The 14,831-nt window shown below is 40.4% G+C and overlaps 8 protein-coding genes across 8 annotated transcripts; 2 read left to right on the top strand and 6 right to left on the bottom strand. All coding sequences in view use genetic code 12, as the record gives it.

Annotated features, from left to right (window-relative positions):
- Positions 1-241: 241 nt before the first annotated feature.
- Positions 242-1,870, bottom strand: PGUG_00019 (uncharacterized protein; the record flags this gene model as incomplete). The annotated part of the gene is made up of 1 exon (XM_001486592.1): positions 242-1,870. One exon carries the CDS (start codon positions 1,868-1,870, stop codon positions 242-244), a length of 1,629 nt encoding a protein of 542 aa, XP_001486642.2.
- Positions 1,871-2,515: 645 nt separating this feature from the next.
- On the top strand, positions 2,516-3,568 carry PGUG_00018 (FAD-dependent oxidoreductase; the record flags this gene model as incomplete). The annotated part of the gene is made up of 1 exon (XM_001486591.1): positions 2,516-3,568. The coding sequence occupies one exon, from the start codon at positions 2,516-2,518 to the stop codon at positions 3,566-3,568; it is 1,053 nt and encodes a 350-aa protein (XP_001486641.2).
- Positions 3,569-3,587: 19 nt separating this feature from the next.
- Positions 3,588-4,286, bottom strand: PGUG_00017 (uncharacterized protein; the record flags this gene model as incomplete). The annotated part of the gene is made up of 1 exon (XM_001486590.1): positions 3,588-4,286. One exon carries the CDS (start codon positions 4,284-4,286, stop codon positions 3,588-3,590), a length of 699 nt encoding a protein of 232 aa, XP_001486640.2.
- Positions 4,202-4,861, bottom strand: PGUG_00016 (uncharacterized protein; the record flags this gene model as incomplete). Its single annotated transcript, XM_001486589.1, has 1 exon — positions 4,202-4,861. The coding sequence occupies one exon, from the start codon at positions 4,859-4,861 to the stop codon at positions 4,202-4,204; it is 660 nt and encodes a 219-aa protein (XP_001486639.2).
- Positions 4,862-6,386: 1,525 nt separating this feature from the next.
- PGUG_00015 (uncharacterized protein) lies at positions 6,387-7,598 on the bottom strand (the record flags this gene model as incomplete). Its single annotated transcript, XM_001486588.1, has 1 exon — positions 6,387-7,598. The coding sequence occupies one exon, from the start codon at positions 7,596-7,598 to the stop codon at positions 6,387-6,389; it is 1,212 nt and encodes a 403-aa protein (XP_001486638.2).
- An 867-nt stretch (positions 7,599-8,465) lies between these two features.
- Positions 8,466-9,749, bottom strand: PGUG_00014 (NAD(P)/FAD-dependent oxidoreductase; the record flags this gene model as incomplete). The annotated part of the gene is made up of 1 exon (XM_001486587.1): positions 8,466-9,749. One exon carries the CDS (start codon positions 9,747-9,749, stop codon positions 8,466-8,468), a length of 1,284 nt encoding a protein of 427 aa, XP_001486637.2.
- A 522-nt stretch (positions 9,750-10,271) lies between these two features.
- Positions 10,272-11,975, top strand: PGUG_00013 (Zn(II)2Cys6 transcription factor; the record flags this gene model as incomplete). Its single annotated transcript, XM_001486586.1, has 1 exon — positions 10,272-11,975. The coding sequence occupies one exon, from the start codon at positions 10,272-10,274 to the stop codon at positions 11,973-11,975; it is 1,704 nt and encodes a 567-aa protein (XP_001486636.2).
- A 1,200-nt stretch (positions 11,976-13,175) lies between these two features.
- Positions 13,176-14,750, bottom strand: PGUG_00012 (uncharacterized protein; the record flags this gene model as incomplete). The annotated part of the gene is made up of 1 exon (XM_001486585.1): positions 13,176-14,750. The coding sequence occupies one exon, from the start codon at positions 14,748-14,750 to the stop codon at positions 13,176-13,178; it is 1,575 nt and encodes a 524-aa protein (XP_001486635.1).
- Positions 14,751-14,831: the final 81 nt, after the last annotated feature.

Genomic DNA, 14,831 nt, shown 5'->3' with positions numbered 1-14,831 from the left:
TCGTAAAGTTGCAAAAGTCAAAAGGTAGACAAGAAAAAAACCGAAGGAGCAGTAGACTAGCCAGCAAAAGGGGATCGAAGCTACGATATGCTGCTCTCCGCCCACTATTCGGATTTGCTCGACCTCTATGTACTATAAGTTGATGGACTGGTGCACTCGTGGGCTTGTCCGTACGGAATATCTTATTTTTTGAAAATTAGTAGCGCCTGGCCATCTACTTAAATCAATCTAAACAGCTCTATTAGAATATGAGCGACTCACCATACGCTATCCGTCTTTGTTCCTCGAGTAAAAACTCCTCAGACTGAACTCTTGCCTTGTCTTGATCCAAGAAACATGAGGACACCAACGACAAGATGCATATTGCCACAAGGAAGGAGAACCCAGTATTATTGTTTCCCGTGTCTTCAATGATGGCGGAGGAAACAAAAGGTCCAATTAAACTTGAGGTTTTGTTAATAGTGCTGAAAATGGCGAAAAACACAAATTCCCTTCCTCTTGGACAAACTTCACTCATCATTGTTGATGAATATACATAATACGGATTAATGAGCAAACCATAGTAGGCGTTGTAGAACCAATTTTCCCAAACGTTATGGAAACCAATTTTGTTTGTCCAGGTTCCAATCAATCCGTAAAGTGGAAACAACGTAATGAAAATAGAGCACAAAATGTACATGTTTCTCGTGGAAATTTTGAAGGTTTTCTGGAGCCACCAGAACATTAACACACCTACTATGCTGGTGCCACCGTTAAGAAAGTTCATGTACATGGAAGTGACCATATCGTAAGATATCACTTCGTTCTGAATAGTCGATTGAAGCCTTATAGAGGTGTTCAAGCCATCACCCAACAACCAGTAGGAGAACAAGTATAACGCAGTTTGCCTCAACTTCACAAAACTCTTGAACGCATATACCAATTGTCTAAAGGGTAAGGTCCAGTAGCTCACACCTTCGGGTAACTTTTCATTGACTCTTTTCTTTTCGGTGAAGAACCAAGGAGTACCAAATACGATCCACCACACTGTTGCAGTCATAATACAGATGGACATAGACCAATTGTTGTTCGCATCACTGGCGGTAGAATCCATGCCCTTCAAAATGCCAATTGAAATGGCACACACGAGCACGAAACCAACCATGGAAAATGCAAAACTGTAATTTGAGATTTTGTTACGATAGTAAGAGTCAACACTGTGATACTCAGATTCCAGAATTGTGCCATTGAGCATTTTTTCTTCTGCTTCTCTTGTCTTTGGCAAGTTTCTTGCCAAACGTGGAAACATGGCCGTCCAAAAAGATTGACATCCATGGTACCCTAACGAGGCAAGCACACTCAATGCAAAAGCTGCTTCGTGTTTGCTTCCATCATGAACACCCAAGAAGCCCAATTGAACTCCCCAACTCAACAACGAAAGGCCTATAAGTACCCAAGAACCATATTGGCCATAATCGGACAAACCTCCAAGAAACAAGAAAACCACCGATTGCAATGCAAAACCAATGCCCAGGTTAAGTAACACCACCGAATTCACTGTCTTGGTCGTACCGGCAAACGAAACCACACACAGTCCGTTGGGATCATCCGAACATGAAGCTTTCCGGTTTCCTTTTATCCAACCAGATTGACTCAACAAGTTCTGATACTGGGTGGGCGTGAAAGAAGAGGGGCCGGAAGAATTATTTCCAAAGTAGTAGAGTGCATACATGAAAACTTCCCATTTTGTAGTTGTTGGTTGATCTACAATATGAGCCCGCTTTAATTCTTCGCCGTCTTTATTTTGCACAACCAAAGCGGGAGCTTGAGAATTGACCTCCTCTATGTCCACCTCTACTTGCTGGTTCTTTTTTTCCTCTTCAAAACTCATTAGAGCATTCACCGGAGTGGTACCATTTTATAGTTTTTCCCTCATGACTCGGCCTTGCAATTGAGCGTCCACTCAGATGTGAGTACTGCATGTACCCTTATCAATGCGCTATCTGCAGCCAAATCCAGTTGGCTGCGAAATTCAGGTGGAGCAGAGATCTAGTTGAAACAATGGCAATTATCGCCCGAAATCCCTGGAGTCCGGCCCGGTCGCCTTCTCCTTCTGGGTCTGTACACCTTCAGGAACTCACCTACGGCCATCGGGGCAACTGAAGGCGAGATATAGAATAAGCCATAAGTTCTACCTTCAGTAAAAAGCTACCTTAGGTTCATTCCTTAGGTTTGTTCAATTACAAAGAGTGTGTATTCCTTCTCTTTCTTAGTCTACTTTCTTGTAGCTTTCTTCATATATTCACCTATTCAGTCTTGTACACCAGTACACTCTGGGAAGGAGAAATTGCCAATAAACAGCAGGATGTAATCTATACTCTATAGACTTCGGCATATTGATTAGTGAGAATTAATGTTAAAACGGATAAACCGTATCTAATCGAGTCGTATTAGCTGGTATGCATCGTATCACCTTCCGAATTAGGAAGCGCGCATAGTGAATATAAGATGGCCGCGGCACCTTGGAGGCATAAGAATGTCATTAGGTAGCAGTCCATTTCAGGAAAGAAGAATTGTCGTTTTAGGTGCTGGAATTATCGGTTGTGTCACCGCAAGAACCTTATTGCAGCAGGGATTTCAAGTCACGATTGTTGCCAAACATCTTCCTGGCGACGAAGATATATGGTATGCGTCAACCTGGGCTGGTGCATTGTGGCATGGTGCTCCAGACTTACCTAACGATCTCCATCGTTATCTAGAGGCAGTATCATACCGCCGGTTCAAGAGTGACAACTTCAATAGTCCTGAATGTGGAGTATGTGTTATTCAATTAGATGAATATTTTGAGAAAAAACCCAAGGATCTGGACCTATGGTTTAAGGGAGTAAATCCAAAGTTCAGAGATATGGAAAAATCAAAATATGAGGGTACTGGGTTTGAATATGGTTGTGAGTATGAAACATTAGCAATCGAGCCTCGTCGTTATCTCAAATTCATAAAACAAGAGATTGAAAACCTTGGCGGCCACTTTATTTGCAGATCAATTGCATCCATGGATGAGCTCTATCAAGACTACGAAGATAGTATCGTTTTTGTTAACGCATCTGGAATTGGACCTATGACAATCAAAGGGTTGGAAGATGATAAATGCTATCCCAATCGAGGACAAAATGTGCTTGTTCGGACGAAAACTGACAAAGGGTTTAGTCGTAGCGGTGAAGAGTATACATATGTAATACCTCGGCCACTCTCTGGGGTAGTGGTTTGTGGAGGTGTGAATGAACCCAATAAAACTCACGCTGACATTGATATGGAAATTGTTGAGGATGAAATCAGAAGAGCTCATAAGCTCGCACCTGAGGTGATTTCAAAAGCGCCTGATATTGCGGGTTATGTCGTTGGAATAAGACCTGCTAGAAAAGGAGGGTTTAGATTGGAAAAAGAACAGGTTGCGAAGAACAAGTACATCCTTCATGCTTATGGATTCAATGGTAAAGGCTATGCCTTTTCATATGGTGCAGCTTATATGGTAGGAACCTTGGTCGAAGAAATTGAAAAAGAGTATACCGCCAACACAAGAAAGAGGTAAGTGAGAAAAGACGAACATTTTAGATATAAAAAGGCAATAATAGTCCCTCGTGCTCACTTATTTCCGGCCATTGTACTGGTTTATTACCATTATCGTCCAAGGTCCACACTTTTTTAACCAATGTTTTAACAGTCAAAATTTTAGCAGTTTTTGTTTTCAAATAAATCCGGTCAATATTTTCAATGAACCACCTCCGATAAGAATGTTTATAAAGGTTACAACCAAGAACAAAAATAGGAAGTATTAAAAGTACTTGCGTGGAGTTTTGATTTGAATGATACAATTCAAACAATTCTCGAAGTAAAGGTATCATCTTCATAACTTGAAGCAAAGTTGTGGTTGTCCTAGATGAATTATTGTATATCAACTGATATATCAATAGGACTGTTGCCTCTTTTGAGAACTCTGCAATGCGTCTCATTATATGAGAATCGATTCTCATTATCTCAGAATCATCATCAGGAACATCTATTGAACTCAATTGTTTTAATAGAAACTTCGCATCTTTGATCACAGTTTCAATGTTCTGGTAATGGTTATATCCTAACAGCTCATTAAGATCATCGGCATTTATGGCGACCTTCTTCAAGTTGTAAAGATGTAAGGACTCACCAACAACAGAACAAATGCTCTTCATACACTTATAATATGAATTTGGATTGGAAGCGGCAGGTAACATGTATATCGATTGCATGTCTTGTATGTTAAACCTTTGCATTTCATGATCCAAGAGATTAAACCCGAATCTAGTAAAGAAATATGTTCCAAATAATCTCGCAAAGAAAAACCCATATTCGTTTTACTTAGTTGATCGACGCCTCCTCTCATTGAAAGTATTTTAATGGCCAAGCCCGTAAGCTTCAACCAAAATTTGGAGTCCACTTGCTGTTTCAAATTTTCCACTTCAAACAAAATACACACTATTGCGATCATATGATCACAACAGGCAGAAGATTTGTAAATCAATCTTTTGTTCATGTCTTGAACAATGTCGTTCATAAGCTTCGATAGAAGTGATTCTTCAACAGATTTCTCCTTCAGCTGGAAGTATGAGGCTGACCAATATAGGAGAGCCTTGAATACTGTAATATTGCTGAATGCAAGCGAAATATAAACCTTCAAAGATAGCTTGGTGAAATCACGATATGCAATTGAATTCTCATCACAAGTTGCATAGAATAGTTTGCAAGTTTCCTGAGGAAATTCCAAACAAAAGCTGTTGAATAATGCACTTGCAGATTGTAAAGAAATGTAATTGGGTACATGTAATTTTTGCAGTTTTAAAGCTGGCATTTGTATGAATAATTCATTGATAAAATTGCCAGTATCGATATCACGTAAATCGTGATTCAGAATATCCGCAGGTACTTTGTCAGACACAAATTCAATTCTAGGTTCCAGGTAAATCCTCTTCTTAGAAGTTGCTATCCTATGAGGTAGTTCGTTTGCACTTTGAATGCCAAATGCGGTTTTGGTAGACCTTTCGATAGACGTTTTATCATCAACAAGAGGAATTTCTCTAGTTTTTTCATACAAAATCAAATGTTCGGAGAATGTTAAACTTCTTTCGTAGATACTTTCGATGCCCGGGGTTATTATGGTAAATGAAGTTAAATCACACCGATTGGCTGAAGATAAATAATCGCTAATGATTTCATTGCAAAGCTCAAAATTTATTCTTTGCTGATTATTTAGCGGGTTGAACTTGAGACTAATTGGCTCCTTCTTTTTGTTTCCATTGTATGCAATTACACTAAAGCCAGGTCTTTCGCATGGAATGTTAACTCGCAAACAAAAGGAACAAGCATTTTTTTTCGTATTGTAGTCACATTGTTTACTGTAAGGTTAAAATCCACATTCTTAAAGACATAACACTATACCTACTTTCGTTTCTTGCAAGCCAAGCATCCTCCGCGTTTGGTTCCTCGACGTATTCTTTTCATTATGAAACAATCGAGTAGTTTTCACTTGCGTAGGCAAGTTCCCAAATAGGAAGGTGATACGACAAACTGAGAACCTATCAAGGTTGCGAATTTGGAACCAAAAGAGTCCAGAAACAAATCCAGCAATTGCACAAGCTGCAAATGAAGTAGGAGTCTTTCAGCGCTTGAGATATTGCAACCGAAGTGGCGGATGCGAATAACAATAATGACATTACGTGACCTTTCATTTGCGGAGAGCTCGTATATGATATCTAATACCAGAGGCACCTAGGATGTAAAGGGTAACTTCTTTCCAAGCGTGATGAAACTTAATCACAGGTAGTAGCATAGACTCCACATAGAGAAGTGGTAAAAACCTGATGTTGAAATATAGCACCTGCTAATTCAGGCGATGATGCAACCACAAATCCCAATGTTATTCTGTAGGAAACAGAATTCTGTATTTTCGTAGCTGTTTCTTGCCCCAATTTAGAATTGATTTATAGCCTCCTTTGCGTTACTCAGATGAAAACCAAGGAGGACAAGGGACTTATATAATCCCACAGAATGGTGTTCGTAGAATTATGAAATTAGCAAATTTTGCAGCCATTCGTAGAGTTGCAAATGACACAGTGATAGAAGAGGAAAGCACATGGAAGGAGAATTGGCACCGACCAGCAATCCCTCAGAGCGCAGAATAACAAGCAAACATTATAATTGTGCTATAATCAGCACCTCTTACAGTTCCTCTGCAACGTATCAGATGCTGGTGCACTGGTGCATTGAATCGGTTGCAACCTGGTGAATTGTAAGAATAGTACTGAAGTCTAAAGTGTTGTTCATCCACCATAAAGGTGAGATGCACCAGTGTAATCAATTGAAAATAACTATATAAATCAGAACACGAGCGATTCACCATTCGCTATGCGCTTTTTCTCTTCAAGTAAGAACTCCTCAGCTTGAACTCTTGCATTGTCTTCGTTCAAGAAAAATGAAGATGCCAATGACACACAGCAAAGGGCCACTAGGAATGAAAATCCACTATTATTATTTCCTGTGTCGTCAATGATGGCGGAAGAAACAAAAGGTCCAATGAAGCTGGAAGTCTTGTTAATGGTGCTAAAAATAGCAAAAAACACAAATTCTTTACCTCTTGGACAAACTTCACTCATCATCGTAGATGAGTATGCATAATAGGGACCAATGAATATACCAAAGTAAGCGTTATAAAACCAAACTTCCCATATGTTGTGGAAACCAATCTTGTTTGTCCACGTTCCAATCAATCCATAAATTGGGAACAAAGTGATGAAAACGGAACAAATAATGTACATGTTTCTTGTGGAGACTTTAAAAGTTTTCTGGAACCACCAAAACAATATCGTACCTAAAATATTGGTACCACCATTGATCATATTCAAATACATGGAAGTGACCATATCGTAAGAAATCACTTCGTTTTGAATAGTTGATTGAAGACTAATAGCAGTATTCAAACCGTCACCTAACATCCAGTAAGAGAACAAGTATAACGCAGTTTGCTTCAATTTCAGAAAGCTCTTGAATGCATATCCCAATTGTTTGAATGGCAAGCTCAAGTAGCTCACACCTTCAGGTAACTTTTCATTGACTCTTTTCTTTTCGGCGAAAAACCACGGAATACCAAACACCATCCACCAAACGGTTGCAAACATTATACACACAGACATAGCCCAATTATTATTTGCTTGATTGGCAGTAGAATCCAACGACTTTAAGATTCCAACAGAAATGGCACTCACGAGGGTGAAACCCAACATGGAAAAAGCAAGACTGTAGTTTGTGATTTTGTTACGATAGTATGAGTCCACCTTATGGTATTCAGATTCCAGGATTGAACCGTTAAGCATTTTTTCTTCAGCGGCTCTTGTCTTGGGCAAATTTCTTGCCAACCGTGGAAACATCGCAGTCCAAAATGATTGACATCCTTGATACCCTAAAGCAGAAAGTATACTCAATGCGAAAGCTGCTTGATGTTTGCTTCCGTCATGTACACCCAAGAAACCAAATTGAACTCCCCAGCTCAAAACAGAAAGGGCAACGAGTACCCATGAACCGAACTGGGCCATAATCAGACAACCCTCCAAGGAACAAGAAAACCACCGACTGTAACGCAAATCCGATGCCCAGATTTATCAAGACAACCGAATTCACCGTCTTGACTGTGCCGGCAAAAGATACCACACACAGTCCATTTGGATCATCCGAGCATGAAACATTTGATTTTCCTTTTATCCAACCAGATTGACTCAACAAGTTTTGATATTGCGTAGGAGTAAAGTGATTAGGACCAGTAGCATTATTTCCAAAGTAGTAGAGTGCATACATGAAAACTTCCCATTTTGTAGTTGTTGGTTGATCGACAATTTGGGCACGCTTCAATTCTTCTCCGTCTTTATTTTGCACAACCAAAGCGGGAGCTTGGGAATTTATTTCTTCTATATCAACCTCTACCAGCTGGTTCTTTTTTTCCGTTTCAAAGCTCATTAGAGCAACCACCAAAGTTGGTCCATTTTATACTGGAAGTGTCAATTCCGCGCTCGCGACTCGACCTTCCTAACGAACCTCCGCCCAATTCGATGTACTGCATGTATCCTTATCAATGCGCAATCGGCTGCGAATTCAATTGGTTGCGAAATCAGCAGAAGGTGGAGGAGAGCCGAAACGGATGGCAGTGCCAATTATCTCCAAGAATGAACATAATTGGCAAGAATTATCGACCTTCTAGCTTTGCATTAGTAAGAACCCCACATCATTTAAAGGCAACTGACGCCGAGATAAGTATAGATAATTTACTAATTGATTGTGCTAAATAGTACCAAAAAGATATCACCATTTACCCAGAAGGAATCATAAATCGAGATAATTATTGTTTGTAGAGATCTATTGTTGGTAGACATATATTGATTTTAGACATGTATGTTGTAATCTTGTTTTTATTCTAGTTTGTGTGGTGTGGGATTTTCAACAGAAACCCATTCTTCAATTTCGTTCAAATCCGCAACACGGTATCGACCACCCCAGCGGACCTGCCCCCGCTTGTCCCAAGTCTCAGGACGCCATTTCCAGCATTCTTTATCTTCCGGATCCAATCCTTTATCACCTTTGGTAACAACCTTGCTGACATATTTGCCAATGATTGGCATGATCTTGAACGAATTTCCAGAGTCACCCGATGCTACAATAAGGTTGGTGTATTCTGGGTGAGTACACAAGATCAATTGCATGTCGGGAGAGTCGGTACACCAACAAATTCTTGTCTTGGTGAAAGGTCTATCAGCAAACTGAGGCATGGTTTCTTTCAAGTATTGTCTAATTTCAAGTGCTGACTCGAGTGGAATCTCCATCCGGTAGAGTGGGATAGACTCTCCGGATTCATTTGTGTGGGTAAATCCAGGGTACTCGTTGCAAATTTTGATTTCGTTATTTTCATCAGCCTCGAAAAAAAACCCTTTTTCGGCATTGAAAAGGACCGGCAAGCTTTTAAATGCTTTAGCTTCTTCATCCGTCACTTTGAAATGTGCCAAAGTGAAACATTTACCTTCTAGCTGTCTCTGGAAATTTAACAACGTTACTGCATTTGCACCAGAGCTGAGAACATATTTTTGTGCCGAGAATATGGCACCAGATCTGGCCCTAATTCCCGTCAACTTTCCATTTTCGTTAAGTAATTCGACAATTTCCCCATCGTCTCCAAACACAAATTCCACTCCCAATCGTTTGCATTCTTCGTATGCACTTTTCAATGAGTCTCGAGCATGCAACCATCCGTTATCTCCGTCGAGAACATATCCTCTCCAGTTGGGTAACGGGCCCTTTAAAATGGGCAAATACTCACGAAACTCCTCGGGAGTTGAAATATAACGATAATTGCGAAGTCCGTTTTTTTGCAACTCTTCATAGTATTCCTTATCATGCAGTAATGGAGCATCGGAACTTGCAGCCAGGATAAATCCTACCGGATGATAGTACGGTTTGTACACCGGATCTGTCTTCCAAAGGTGTAATGCTTCGAGACTCAACCGTTCTTTTGAATTGGGTTTAGCCAGGGGAGCAACATAATCGTAGTGAAAAATCTTGTTACTGTCGTTTCCAGCAGCTATCTCAGATGGAACCGGAAACTTGTCAAAACATTTTATGTTCTTGTATCCATCTCTGGCAAGCTGTAAGGCTGTGGAAAGCCCAAAAGTACCGGCACCAACTATAATTATCGACTCCATGATGATCCAGAGCCATGGACTTCTTTTATATACCCTACCAAAGTGACGAGGAAGGTGGATCCGGTGCGGTGCGGGTAGCTTCCTGTATGGGGAACATCCCAAACAAAATCTGCCGCAAACCGCTCCAAACCGCCCCGCCGCAGTTTTCGAAACTTAGAAATTAGATTAAATTAGTCAAGGTAATTTGAGTTGACTGAGACTTGTTTTTCAATGAGAATTGGCTTTACTTTTGAGTTATTGAATTTTGCAGCCAACGATTGTGAGGTTAATTTTGAAAATTATCGATATTGAATAACTATTTTTGAATTCATGTCCCAAAATGTGTACCCCTCAATCCGAAGTGACCCCACATCATAAGATTCAAGTAGATTCGGCTTACAAATACCACTGACTAGATCTGCCTAGATCTCAGATCTCAGATCTACTCGCTCAATTAGGCAAGCGCGACTATTCAGATTTAGTTCCCGATTAGGTTTTCGATTTTGCGATTTTGGTGCGGCATCTTATCGTAATTCTTCTCATATGGTTATTTCAAAGAATAGTGGCACCAAAAAAAGAGCTTGCTTCACAAAAAGATCACATTTTGGATGTGCCAACTGCAAAGCAAAACGAACCAAATGTGATGAAAAAAAACCGGTTTGTTCACGATGCCTAACTAAAGGCCTTGAATGTCGATATGGAGTTAAACTCCACTTTCGAGAAGATTATGAAAGTATTGGTAAAAAATTCGGACGGGAAGGTGTATGGAAGAAGAACTCGTCACCCAAACCAACTTCAAAACAACTTGCCTTGCAATTTCGTGCCGCATACTATGTCAATATAACAAATGCCAATCTTCAATTCATCAACTTTCGGCCACAGGATTTCATTAGTGGACTGCCTAGGGTTCGAATAAGACACAAGATTTTGGACGGGATCGAAGATGGTTCTGGATACATAGCGGACTGGCAACTTTGGAGCTATGCCCTAAACTACTACATTGAATTCGTGTCTCCAATACTCAATCCAGCTTCCACTATTTCCTCCTCCAAGACTTCGGCGTTTAGCTCGGTGCTCTTACAGGGAGTGGTGTTTGAACAGGGACTCAATCTAAAGTTTTTGATCCAGTATGCCCATCAAAAACCAGATATTCTAGTTCTTGTTTTGGCATTGGGATCCAAGTACATTTCCAGAATTGCTCAGGAAGACCAGAAACATGTATGGACAGAATTAGCTTCAGCATTCAAGCTGATTGGATGTGCAAATATCTGCCCGTCAACTTCAGTTGGAACAGATACTCTTTTTTCCTTGGTTCTACTCATGCTATATGAGCTAGCTGATGGGCGCCAAGAACTCTGGCGTGCTAACTTGAAGCACTGTAAGCAAATTTTGTCATGCCAGACATTCAAGAGACCGAATAATGAACTCGAACTTTCACTTTTATCGTTTTCACTTGAGTTGTTGAACTATCAAGAGAGTATGGGGCGCACGGCTTGTAAGGACGATAATAGTTTCTTCGCTTTAGAAGACATAATTGAAGACACAGCCCCATCGAAAGTGTCGTGGATGGGCTGTAACAAGATTCTCGTCGATACAATCTCGGATATCACCGACTTGTCTTTCGAAAGGAATCAAATGAAACCTGGGGACTATTCCGTCTTGTGCAATACTATTGGCCAAAATCTTCAAGCTGCAGACCTTGGGTTCAAATTAGAACATCATCTATGTGACTTGGGTCAGGGAAAGTGCTTATATGTCCCCATTGATCCGACAATCAATATTGAAGAATTGGGGTTTCTTTTAGCTTGCGACGCTAAACGACTCTCTACATTACTATACTTTAAATGTTGCCTCTTGGATGCTCATCCAGAACAAATAGAGGTGCAAATTCTTGTTAAGGAGATCTTCTGTATATTGGACTACACAATTTTGCAGAATGACTTCAAATGGGTCTCAACTCTTCTTTGGACAGTGTTCATTGCTGGCTCGCAAATTTCACCTAATATGCCCGAAAGTGACGACTTTAGATACCAAACTATGCAAATGTTGGACCGTATAGAGGCGTATTGTTTGGGGAAAGTTGAAGATGTTAAGGAAATCTTGATGCATATATGGAAAAAGAGAGATCTTTTCAACGCTGATGAAACAAGTATGGGTGACTTGAAGATTTCTGGAAAATCCTCAAACAGGCTAAATGATTGGGACACATTTGTTTCTAACAAATCATACAACATCTCATTGGCATGAACTCAAATTAAACGTTCAGCTCAAGTACTGTGAGCTTGGTATAGAGTAGGAGTCGATCCAGCCATTAGACTACATTTACGTCAAACCTATAAAATATTGCACATATGTTGCAGCTTGATAAAAATAGTTTGAGCTTCAGAAAAGGAACTTGGCCGCCAGGAAAGTCTATCATGTATTCTATACGTCAAATAAGGGAAAAACTCAGTAACACAAGTCATTCCGGATATTACTATCTGGACGTAATGTGCCATTTTAAAGTTGGCCACAGTTTCATTTTTTTAATTCTTCTAAATTCCAATATTGCATTCATTTGGTCCAGAATGGGTGTGAAGACTTATTTTCTAGCCGAGTTCTCGTCTAGATACGTGGTTTTGATTCTATATCATTTTGATTCGACAATCTGGTATTGTATAATTTGAAGAAAGATTTGACAGACTCTTCTTGAAAGTTTCATATATCGTCACTAAATAGATTTACTTGAAAATTGTAATTTCAGAAAATTCCGGCATTTCTTTCGTTCAGTTGAAACAGCGGTGGGAGAACAGAGAATATCAATTGCATCTGACGCTGGAAGCAGCAGAACTCGGTGATTTGACTAGTTCGGTTTCAAGTACGAGAACCGAAACCAAAAACGGCATTTTGCAGCCAAATATCTTGCATATTGCCAAGTTCGTACATCGATTCCGATTTGAAACCACTTAAGTCGATTCGGGAAAAATTGATCTCTGTTCTAAGTGTATTTGCCAGTCAGAGATAAAGTGTGGTAAAAACCGAGAAAACTTTCACATCTAGGTAGACTGTATGCACCGAATTTTGCGGCCATGATAAATTTGTCCAAAAGTCAAACGACAAGCTGTCACTCCTATACTTCATTTGGACGCTACCAGATAGCAAGCGAATTTACGGATCATTCGAATCAATCCTCAAGTTAAGCAAAGTCTTAGATGCTGAGGGTGCATACGCCTGCGTCGAGATATGCACGTCAAAAATCGTGCATCGAGCCGTAGAAGACGCTCACAACCGAATTCAGCGTAGCGTTACGAATGGAGTACACATGACTGGCCTGGGCTTAAAATTCACGTAGTGGTTTTGAGTATCCAAAAAATTCCCTTTTTTCCCTCTTATTTCTGCAGTTGCATTTTTTGGGTGCGAAAATTATCGGCTCGGCCGACTTTGTGGGGTATTCTAAAAAGCATACATTTAATCTATTAATGGTATTAGTTTAGTTTTCTTCTTCTTTTCTCTGTTACCCTTGGGCACTCTAGCCAAGTAGTAGAAGAAAATCGTTAAAAGAATATTAATTGCAATGAATGCAATGTAGATTCCAAAGTTTCTCCATCTTTCGCTGTAAAGAGCGTTGATAGACTTCAAGAAAGTGTTGGTCGACGACGTAGGACAAAATTCACACATGAAGGTCGATCCGCCGTCAAGCAAGTATCCTCCTGCTTTTTGAATGTAGGGTGCCATGTAATCCTTACAACTTTGACCATTGGCTGGCTTGAATTTAAGAAGTTCTTGACTTGCACAAACCACGTCTGAGTTGGCCAATGCTGTGGAAAGAATACCCTGGATCAAGTATGTGAATGGGTTACATCTGTACATGAAGATCCAGAATCTAGGCATGGCTTCGGGAGTAGCCAAAACACCACAGAAAGTCAAACACATGCTGAACAACAATGTTGCAAGATTAGCGGCATTGTCAGCAAGTTCGATGAAAGAAATACACATCTGACCCATGGTGGAAGTGTAAACGAAGAAAGATGTCAAGAGTAGCCACATCAAGGCACCACGTTCGTTCACAGTGTCAGTAGGAACAGCATTTTGATAAAGACCAACTGGGTAGTACCAACAGAAAAATGCTATGGTACCAACAACAACTTGGAAAGGAATTTCAGAAGTGATTTGACCTGTGATAAATGCGAACCAACTAAACGTCTTGGAGGGTGCTTCTCTTACTTCATAAACCTCTCTTTGTCTCACAAAGTAAGTTAACATTTGTTGAACCAAGGTGTTGAATGGAACCATGTACATGAAAACCGCAAACATTTGATTGTTCAAACCTTGAATCGACTTGTTAGCCTTGAAAAACGAGAAACCATTGAATAAAGCGGACGAAAGAGCCAAGAACAATTTCGAGTAAATGTAACCGGGAGTTCTCCAATTTTGAATAATGACTCTCCAGGTGACATACCAGTATTGGGTCCAGATTGGAGCGGCATACGATTTGCGGGCTTCGGGAGATTCGTCTCTTGGGAGCTTAGACAATTCAGTTTCCATGTGGTCCAATTCACTGTTAACTTCCTGGTACTCGGTAGAGTTTCTCCACACCTCGTAATAGTCTTGCTTGGCATGCGAACCTGGAGCAGCACCGACAACTTGCAACATCCATTCGGCGGGATTTGCTTCCTTTGGACAAGGATCAGCTCCGTACTTTTCAAAGTAGTTGATCAAAGTCGAACAGTTTTCTCCCAAATCACCAAAGTAGACGGTTCTTCCACCCTTTTGCAAGAAAAGCAAACGGTCAAACTCCTTCAACAAGATAGCAGATGGTTGATGAATAGTACACAAAATGGCTTGTCCGCGATCAGCAAGCTTTCTCATCAATTGACAGATAGACCAGGCAGTTTGGGAATCAAGACCAGAGGTAGGTTCATCCAAGAACAACAACAATTTAGGCTTTGCAACCAACTCGACACCAATGGTCAAACGTTTACGTTGCTCCACATTCAAACCTTCACCAGCAACACCAACTAAAGCGTCAGCATAGGTGGTCATATCCAACAAATCGATAATGTACTCCACATAGTCGCTCTTTTCAGCTTTGGATAACAGAATTTGGTTGTCTCAAGTAGGCAG

This window comes from Meyerozyma guilliermondii, genomic scaffold, assembly GCF_000149425.1.
Source record: "Meyerozyma guilliermondii ATCC 6260 scaffold_1 genomic scaffold, whole genome shotgun sequence".
Taxonomy (NCBI): domain Eukaryota; kingdom Fungi; phylum Ascomycota; class Pichiomycetes; order Serinales; family Debaryomycetaceae; genus Meyerozyma; species Meyerozyma guilliermondii.
Note: the sequence above shows the minus strand (reverse complement) of the source record. Positions and strands in the feature narration are given on the sequence as shown.